Source organism: Lolium rigidum, chromosome 1 (genome assembly GCF_022539505.1).
Source record: "Lolium rigidum isolate FL_2022 chromosome 1, APGP_CSIRO_Lrig_0.1, whole genome shotgun sequence".
NCBI classification, from domain to species: domain Eukaryota; kingdom Viridiplantae; phylum Streptophyta; class Magnoliopsida; order Poales; family Poaceae; genus Lolium; species Lolium rigidum.
This window is the reverse complement of record NC_061508.1, coordinates 96354516-96363697: the sequence shown is the minus strand read 5'-3', so window position 1 is coordinate 96363697 and position 9182 is coordinate 96354516. Positions and strand designations below refer to the sequence as shown.

Below are 9182 nucleotides of genomic sequence, written 5' to 3'. Positions count from 1 at the left end.
GCTTCACAAGAATTAGAGTTAGTAGCACAAGCATCAACAATAGTTTTCTCATTTTCATGCATATAGGATTCAATTTTTTGTGTAAGCATGAAATTAGCATGCTTCTCATCTTTTAGCTCATGCTTGAGGAGAGTGAATCTCATTTCCCCATTTTCAACATGGGACTCCAACTCCACTATGGTTTCCCTATATTTATTCAAGGTATCCATAGAGTGTTCGAGATAAGCACGAGCTTCTTTATTACCACGAAGAGAAGCATATACCATTGCCATATCATGCACCAAGATATTATGTTCTTCATCATTATCATCATCATCACTCTCATCATTAGAGGATGTGTTAGGAGTCAAAGTAGGAGATACCTTTGGTCCATTTGCCATAAGGCACATGTGCATACCGGAGGATGAAGATGAAGATATTCTTGAATCCTCATTTGAAATCATGTCTTGATCCATAGAGTGTTCGGTTTCCTCTACAATGTTAGTCAACAAGCAACTAGAGGAAATAGAAACATTTTGATTATGGGAGCAAGACAAGGCAAGCATATCCTCATGAGATCTATGTAAGCAATTTGCACATGATATGCAAGGACTATCAACACAAGCATGTAGATTATTTTCAATGCAAGATGTGTTTAAGTCCAAAGAGGAACCATTGCAATGAGATAGAGATGAAGAGTCATCACTAATGAGCACAATATCAACGTTGCAATTTCCCTCACCACTCACCATATCATTACCTTGTGTCTTGCAACACGTTGGTGAAGTGGAAGAAGATGATATATCATCACGACCGGAGGTGGAAGCAACTTGGAGCTCTTCATGATGTGAAGGGGAAGAGAGCTCCTCGGAGTCACCACCGACCAATTGAGAAGTGGATCCACCAAACATTTCCTTAAGCTTGATCCACATCTCATGAGATGATTTTCGCTTTATATATATCAAGAACCTACGAAAATCGGGTCTCAAGGAGAATAAAAGCTCATTAGATACTTGAGCTTCAAGATGTAAGTTTTTCTCATCCTCTAAAGATAGATTTTGAGAATCCATCGGAGGAGAAAAACCGACATCTAGAAATTGCTCAATGTTTGGACACGAGGTCCGAAGATTGCAAAGCAAGCAATTTCTCCACAAAAGATAATTTGTGCCATTAAAGACAATTGTGTCATTGTGCACTATACTAGCCGACATCTTTACTCTCAAGGCGGTGAAGCCTTAAACAAGGAGAGACCTTGCTCTGATACCAATTGAAAGATCGAGATGTCGCCTAGAGGGGGGGGGTGAATAGGCAATTAAAAACTCTTACGGATTTGTCTTGTAATAATGCGGAATTAAAGTATCGTTTAGTTTACAAGCACAAACCCTAAATATGCTGGGTGAAGGCAGGTAGTAGGAGAAGGCCCTGTATATGTGAGCAGCCTCTGCAACTTGAGACAGGAAGGAAAGCTCATGGACGCCGAAGCCAATGATTCCTGAGTAACTTCCGAACACGCCTTCATGATCCTGGCTGCATCCAAACACGAACCCAGGGATGCTCTCTTGGCCGACGGTGAGCCCGTCCGTAACCAAGCGCCCCATGGAGGCCGACAAGTCGGAGTACTCCATCCCGTAGCCGCAAGTGTTATCGGCCCGGACACCGCAGTTCAGGGTGTTCCGAGTGGCTACACTCGCAGACTGGCAGGATGGCGATGAGCACGGCAATCTTCGGTATGTGGAGGACGCAGCGCTGTCGAACAGGGGGCCGTTCTGGCTGTAGCAGCCGGATGTAATTCCGCAGGGCTGCACTGCACCCACGAGAAGGAGGAGCCGGTGTCGAACAGGACGCTGTGCTTCGTCGGCGGCGTACCGAGGCTGATCTGGGCGACGAAGCCGTAGAAAGGACCGGCGCTGGTGACTGGCGCCCAGACATTCCTTGGCGGCGGGCGTCGACGGCGGAAGAAGAGACTTGACGCGAGCTGCGGTGCCTGGCCTTGCGCCGACGTGGAGCCATTCCTCGAGCAAACAAGGTCATCCAGGCACTGATATTGGTGGTGCAGCAGTGTTAGCCGGATCGACCCGCTGGTGTTGCTATGGTGCTTCTCATCTGTACATACGGCCATATGTGTGATACATGAGCGTGAAAGCATAAATTGAATGAACACTCGCACTACAGTACATCTAGAGCAAGTAAAGACCAAAGACCATAGTAAAATGTCTTACTAGGTGCATATTTGTGTATGGGATATGACCCCGCGGATAATGCATTGCATGTTGATAGGAGAATTATCAGAGGGATCAGCAGCATCATATTCTCTTTGAAGTAGCCTTTCTAAACATTTGTATATCGATCAAGTGGACTGTAGCCTCATTATACAGGTATATATATATAGCTAGGTAGAATGCATCAAGCCTCGAGCATGAAATGTGCGCAAGTAGAAGATCATATTCGTGACCGAACAAATCAGATTCGAAATCAGTGTAGTAGTTACAAAGCGACAAGTTCATGTGCCTCTAGATGCCTGTAAGTGGGCCTGTCCATGGGAGCCCACTGCTTAGCCACCTCTTTCTTCCTACCAAAGCGGGATGCCGCTTGTTGCACGCTTATTTTCTTGATTTGAAGCGGAGTCCAATCGGGCCACTTAAACCCGCTAACATCATCGTACAGGATACACTGGAAGTCAGGAAACAGCAGCCATACACAGGAAACAGCTTCCATGCACTTCGTACACTGCAAACAGCGGCCAAGGGGCCGGACGCTTCGTACGCAGAAATAATATTATAGGAATTTCAGAGAGAGAAAATAATCAGGTTCCTTGATTTGCAGTACACAGAACAAGGAACAGAGAGAGAAAAGATCGATGAAATGGCAAAACATAACACACTACTTACTCAAAACAGAACACACTACATGGCAAAACATAACACACTACTTACTCCAAGGGTGAGTCTGTTGCGTGCCGCAACCGTAGCTCCTTCACTTCTGCCACCGCTTCATCGTCCTCGAGCTCCCGACTCAACGGCATTGGTGGTGAAGATGGAGCCCAACGACGCGCCGGTGCCCGCGTTCGCGCCCGGCGACTACTTCGACGACGCAGAGTTCGAGCGGCTCCTCCCGAAGCTCGGTGAGGATAGCCTAGCACCCGGCAACTTTGTCGACGAGCACCACCTCGACGCTGTCATCAAGCTCGTCTCGCAAACGAGCCACCGCAAGGCGGAAAAGACGGAAGAGTGGCAGCTTGTCGCGAAGGAGCAGGGAATTTTTTATCTAACGGCACAGCCCAATTCGAGTATCTTTTGTATAATCGTAGCCAAATTTATGTATGAACCATTGAATGCAATGCATTTTAATCTCCTAAGTTAATGTTATGTTTAGCGTATCTAGTATCTAGTATGTGCATTCATTTTTCAATCCCCAAATCTGCTTTGGGGTGGCCAATTCGGGTGGCCGAGATACGTGCTTTTGGAGTTTAGGGTGTCTACTAGAGATGCTCTAACATCAAAACAGAGCAAAGAGTTTCAAAACCATGAGCAAAGAGTTGCAACACCATGAGATGCATAGGACTTGAGACTTGTATGTTTGTAATGGAAGGCCTTGGCAAAAAGAGAATATGGCTCAGCCAAGCAGAAAACAATATTTTCTAGTACAACATGGCCATCTTAGTCATCTCAAAAAAAAAAGTCCCATCTTAGTCTCAAGCATCGACAGCATCACATAATAGCACTCAAAAGATTTAAAACAAATCTTTCAAACTGAGTCACCAGAATAAAAATGCAGACACAAAACACTTAATGCACTCTTTCCAGCAACTGGCAACGAGACACAGATTCTCATGGTAACAGTACATCTTAGACACATTAGTCACCGCTGATAGGCAAAACAGGTAGCCATGGCAGTAGAAAAGCGGAATAGTTTCCTACATACGAACCAGACCAAAACATAGTACTGAAGACGAGCCTACTCATCCTCCTGGCTGCGGAGCCTGGCGAGCTTGTTGGTGACCACGATGTCAAGCTGCGCAGCACGCTCAACGATATCCTTGCGCTTCTTTGTGGAGACGTTGTGTGCAATCTCAGCACAGTAGGTCCTGATTGGAGAAAATGTGGCATATGACCATTAGCATGACTGAATAAGGAAGACAGGAGAGTACGACATCATAAACTGATAACACATGTTACCTGTTGTGCATCATCAACAGCTCCAGCTCAGAGACGTTGTGGACAACAAACTTCTTGAATTTGTTGGGAAGGTAATGCCTGGTCTTCTTGTCAGAACCATAACCAATGTTGGGCATCAAGACGCATCCCTTGAACTTCCTCCTGACACGGGAATCAATACCCTTTGGCCTGCGCCAGCTTGGCTGCAACCAATAATTGAAATTTGTTCAGTTTAAGCACTAGAGAACATACAATGTACTAAACAATACAGCAAACCAATAATAATAAAAAGTTCAAAACATCTGAATTACCAAAGAACCTTCTCCCTGTGGATTATATAATGAACAATACTCTCATGACATTTAGAGAAAATTTGACACAAATTCAGGCATCTACTGTGCTAAACAGTAGCTAAGGTGCCACAGTAGTTGCAGAGTATAACCAAGCAACAGGGATACTGAAATGCATTGAGCACAGCAGCACAAATGTCACTTCTTGCCCTTTAGGAGGGTATACTTGCTTCAAGAACATCACAGACCACATAATATGGAAGATAAACACACTCAGAAAACACCTGACGGAAGGTAGTAATCATGACGTAATTTTGCAATCTAGACGAAATTTTGCTGAAAGGATCAGACAGAAGGTGGTAATCATGCAGAAAACAGGATTTTCTTGAGTATACATCGGGAAACAAGTGTTGGAAGAAGTCTAAGCAATCATTCATACTCGGAATGAAGCCCACGCCTTTTTTTAATTCATTCCACTTCATGAAGACATGAAATCATTGTTGTAGAAGAGGTTGCGACAGCCACAATACTATACTATTGCAAGGGCTAGGGCCCTCTACATTCAACCCGATGTTTACTCAAGAAAATGGTTTCTTACTCAGACCTTTTACTAAGCCATCATTTCCTTTCTTTCAGAAGCAGGCCATAAAACAGAGAGGTAAAACAAAGCACTACAAACTAATAATTTGTCATAATTTCTCGACCAAGTGGAACAAACAAGTTCAATTTAAACTTGCAGCATCCAGTTATCTACTTAAGACCACATCACGGAACAAAATGCATTTCTACAGCAACATATGCTCACATTCTATAGCACTCTGGAGCTAAATCATTGAATCCATAACTCCATTTCACACTAACATTGCCTACGCTAGAGTCAGCAATTAGGCAGGTATCAACTAAGCATCGGAGGTTCACAGCAATACAAATCGATATAGAGCTCAATATTATATCATATAAAACTATCGAAACAGGCCATGAACGGCTGAAGACTTCGAAACTACAGGCTTATGTAACAATCACGATCTAGAACCAGGTCAAACCACCTACACGGAGCAACCAAACCATGCAGCTAAGGAAGTTTCCATCACAACAAAGGATTGTAGAAGAGGTTGTTCCTTACCTTGAGACCAATGTAGCGGTCGCTATGGGCCCTCTTGAAGTGCTTGGTCCTCTTCTTCACGATCTTCGCCGTCAGCAACGGAACCGCCATCTCTGATCTGTCGCCAAAAACAAAGACAGAGTTCGAATCAGGTGAAGAAGATGGAAGATAAGGTGGGAGATCTGCTGCGAGCTGCTTGCTACCTTCTGGGGAGAACTACCCTAACCCTAACGCGAAGAGAGGAGGACGAAGAGCGGCGGCGGGGTTGGGATCGCAAGGCGTCGTGGTCTTTATACCCTCCACAAACCCTAGTTATGTGGGCTCGAATGGGCAGGTGCGATCTGGCCCACGAAATATAAATTGAGGCCCATTATGTAGGAACTACTGGCCCGTGTGGCCGAATGGGCTTGGGCTGTTGCTAGGCCCATCTCCAGCTTTAGCTCCTGGATCACGGCGCGGCCACATCCGAGGCGAGTCATGTCGTCCTCCGCTTCCGCCGCCGTTCTCCGCCGCCTCGGCGACCGGCTCGGCCTCCGCCGCCTGGCGACGCTCCCCGACTATGCCGCCGGGGAAGCGGAGCGGCCGCAGCACCCGACCTCCAAGGACGCCTACTTCGCGGCGGTCCACCACCTCTCCACCATCGTGCGGCGCGACTTCTACCTGGAGCGCACCCTCAACCGGCTGCGCCTCCCCTCCCCCTTCCCGCCGGACCTCGCGCTGCGCGTCCTCCGCGCCGCCGCCCCCGCCGAGCCCCTCCACGCCGCGCGCTTCCTCGCGTGGCTCCGCGCGAAGCCCAACTTCTCGCCGTCCGCCGAGCACTTCGACGCGCTGCTCCTCCCGCTCGCCCGCGCGCGCCTCTTCACCCACCTCTGGACCCAGGCCTCCAACATGCGCGCGCTCGGCCTTCCCCTCTCGCCGTCCACCTTCTCCGCCGTCATCTCCTCCTACGGCCACTCCCGCCTCGCCGAGCAGGCCGTCGAGGTGTTCAACCGCCTGCCCCATTTCGGCTGCCCGCAGACCACCCAGGTCTACAACGCCCTCCTCGACGCCCTCTGCGCCAACGGCAACTTCGTCGGCGCCTACAAGCTCATCCGCCGCATGGAGCGGAAGGGCGTGGCACCCGACCGCGCCACCTTCAGCACCCTCGTCGATGCCTGGTGCGCGTCGGGGAAGCTCCGGGAGGCGCAGGCGTTCCTCGATGACATGGCCACCCGCGGGTTCCGGCCGCCGGTGCGTGGCCGGGACCTGCTCGTCGACGGGCTCGTCCGAGCTGGGCAGCTGGAGGAGGCCAAGGCGTTCGCCCTCCGGATCACCAAGGAGGGCGTCCTCCCTGACGTGGCCACATTCAACTCGCTCGCCCAGGCGCTCTGCGATTCTGGTGATGTGGAGTTCGCCGTTAATCTTCTTGCCGATGCTTCCAGTCGTGGCCTGTGCCCGGATATCTCAACTTACAAAGTCATGCTGCCAGCTGTGGCCAAGGCTGGCCGGATCGAGGAGGCGTTCCGGTTGTTCTATGCGGCTGTTGAGGATGGTCACCGACCATTTCCAAGCCTCTACGCAGCGATCGTCAAGGCGCTCTGCAAGGCGGGGCGCTTCGCTGATGCATTCGCCTTTTTTGGCGATATGAAATCTAAGGGTCACCCACCTAATCGGCCTGTGTATGTGATGCTTGTCAAAATGTGTGTCAGGGGTGGCCGGTTCTTGGATGCTGCAAACTACCTTCTTGAGATGAGTGAGGCTGGATTTGAGCCACGGGCGCCAACCTTTAACGTTGTAGTTGATGGGCTGCGGCATCTTGGGAAACACGACATAGCCCGGAGAATGGAGCAGCTTGAGATGTCACTGAAGGAAACTAAACAAATCGGGAATTAGATGCAGTTCATTGGGGCGCTGAAATTGCATGGCAAAGGTTCTGAATTTTCCCAGGTAGGATTGTTGTCTTTTCTTGTATTTCTTGACATAAGCCAATGCTATGCTGTTGGCCTGTACATGTCTGATTTGACTGCCAAACTGTCAAGTGATTTATTTGTTTTTGATAGCAAGATTCATTGTATAAGATCATCAAATACCGTCAACTTATGTGTTGTTGTGTTCTGGACAAAAGAACAGCGCTGTCTGGAAAAAATATGAACCTTAATGAGGGAAGATCTCAAGTCTGTTAGATTGATAGTGCCCCTTTGTGTATAGGGAACATTCACAAAGTGGTACTGGAAAACATTAGTAGTTTAAGTACTCATATCAATTTATAGTTGGAGTGTTTAGTTGGTCATGCAGAACCAACCAACCATGAATCAGTTCTGTGATAGTTTGGTGTGCACCACAGCACCAACACTCTTCTTAAGGATGAACATGTGAGAGTGGCCCCATTGATTCAGCATACTGCATGAAATGATGGTTACTCGTCCTTTAAAATGACTATAAAGGTTGTAGTGCTTCTTCATAGCTCTCAGTTGTTGCTTTATGATTTTTCCTCTTATTTGTCCAGTGTTCCAGCTTTGCTTTGGCCTTCTTGAGCATCAGATACTCTCCTGCCTGACAGTTGGTGGCTTGGTGCCTTGATGTGCGAGCACAACTTTGCTTCTGCGAGGCAGAACTGGACTTACCTCACAGTGTTGCAAGCTAGTCTGCAGCAAGATCACGAGAACAGTGACTTCTTCAAAGATTTAACCTTCTGACAATGAACGTTCGAGGTGCACCCAACATGATCAAAGATGAATGAAAGTATGTTCTTTACATCATGTGGCCATGCTGATTACAGGCCACTGTCTCTGGTGAACATGTTATTCCAGTAACATCCCTCTGATTTGGGCATGTACTGCTCAGCTACTTGGAAAAGGAAGTTGCCGTGTGTTGGATTGACTGCCTTCTGTTTGGCGACAAGCTACAAAGCAACCCTTGTGATATCATGAATGTGAGTAACACAATGGGGTAAGGGACCGCAGAGGAGGCAAATGCAGAAATACTTTGAAGGCAGGAATGCAAATTGGAGAAGCTTGAGGAGGGGGATGTTGAGGAGTGAAAACATTGGCTTGCACTTTATGCACTGGGAAACTAACTATATATATATTCTTGTAAACCACATTGCGTATGTGAATGTTGTAATGAACTGATGTACCTTGTCTTTTTATCGACTGAAAATCTTTTGAAGCTGCACATTGTTCAGCTTCCTTTCTTTACATCTACATTGTTCAAAATTCTCAGAAATACTGGAGAAATTCATTCATTCGAGATAAACTATTGGGAACCGAAAAAGTAATTTTGATGTATTACAGTATGTGCACCAAGAAATGCGATCCCAACTATCGCGGTGGAGTGCTAGCAGCCTCGCCACCATGAGATGAAGCTTTCGCTTGTAGCTCAGCGGCAAACTATAAACCCATTCTCCATAGATCCATACATAGATCAAAATAAAAGGAAACAAAATAGGCAATCTAGTGAATGTGCATTCTTTTCAACTCCCAGGTTTCAATCTACAGCACCATCACCTGCACTATATTTCTTTTAGGTCACAGCCTTTCATTTATGAAGAATCAAAGATCTCACAAAAATCTTTTTTTCTCTATGGGTCAAACCTGTTGGGCCCCGTCGGTACTAGCATCGGCAACAAAAACTTTTCCAGCAAGCACCAAAACGATGTTCAGCCGTCCGCCGAGGAAC

The 9182-nt window shown here is 47.4% G+C and overlaps 2 protein-coding genes across 3 annotated transcripts; one reads left to right on the top strand and one right to left on the bottom strand.

Moving 5' to 3' along the window:
- Positions 1–3664: 3664 nt before the first annotated feature.
- LOC124678237 (60S ribosomal protein L32-1-like) lies at positions 3665–5784 on the bottom strand. The gene is made up of 4 exons (XM_047214158.1): positions 5729–5784; positions 5547–5643; positions 4155–4336; positions 3665–4063 (listed from the first exon to the last, which is right to left on the bottom strand). Exons 2-4 carry the CDS (start codon positions 5634–5636, stop codon positions 3934–3936), a joined length of 402 nt encoding a protein of 133 aa, XP_047070114.1. The 5' UTR covers positions 5637–5643; positions 5729–5784; the 3' UTR covers positions 3665–3933.
- Positions 5785–6002: 218 nt separating this feature from the next.
- On the top strand, positions 6003–8701 carry LOC124678219 (pentatricopeptide repeat-containing protein At5g18390, mitochondrial-like). Of its 2 annotated transcripts, none has more exons than XM_047214142.1 (2): positions 6003–7451; positions 8019–8701. In XM_047214142.1, exon 1 carries the CDS (start codon positions 6003–6005, stop codon positions 7395–7397), a length of 1395 nt encoding a protein of 464 aa, XP_047070098.1. In that variant the 3' UTR covers positions 7398–7451; positions 8019–8701. The 2 variants fall into 2 exon arrangements, with proteins under 2 accessions (XP_047070098.1, XP_047070104.1); XM_047214148.1 differs by having other exon boundaries at positions 8011–8701.
- Positions 8702–9182: the final 481 nt, after the last annotated feature.

Excerpts from the sequence above, each read along its gene's own strand:
- LOC124678219 (XM_047214142.1), top strand. The coding sequence starts at position 6,003 with ATGTCGTCCTCCGCTTCCGCCGCCGTTCTCCGCCGCCTCGGCGACCGG.
- LOC124678237 (XM_047214158.1), bottom strand. The coding sequence starts at position 5,636 with ATGGCGGTTCCGTTGCTGACGGCGAAGATCGTGAAGAAGAGGACCAAG. Across the intron at positions 4,337-5,546 it reads ACCGCTACATTGGTCTCAAG|CCAAGCTGGCGCAGGCCAAA; the intron begins GTAAGGAACAAC and ends TATTGGTTGCAG. Across the intron at positions 4,064-4,154 it reads CTGTTGATGATGCACAACAG|GACCTACTGTGCTGAGATTG; the intron begins GTAACATGTGTT and ends TTCTCCAATCAG.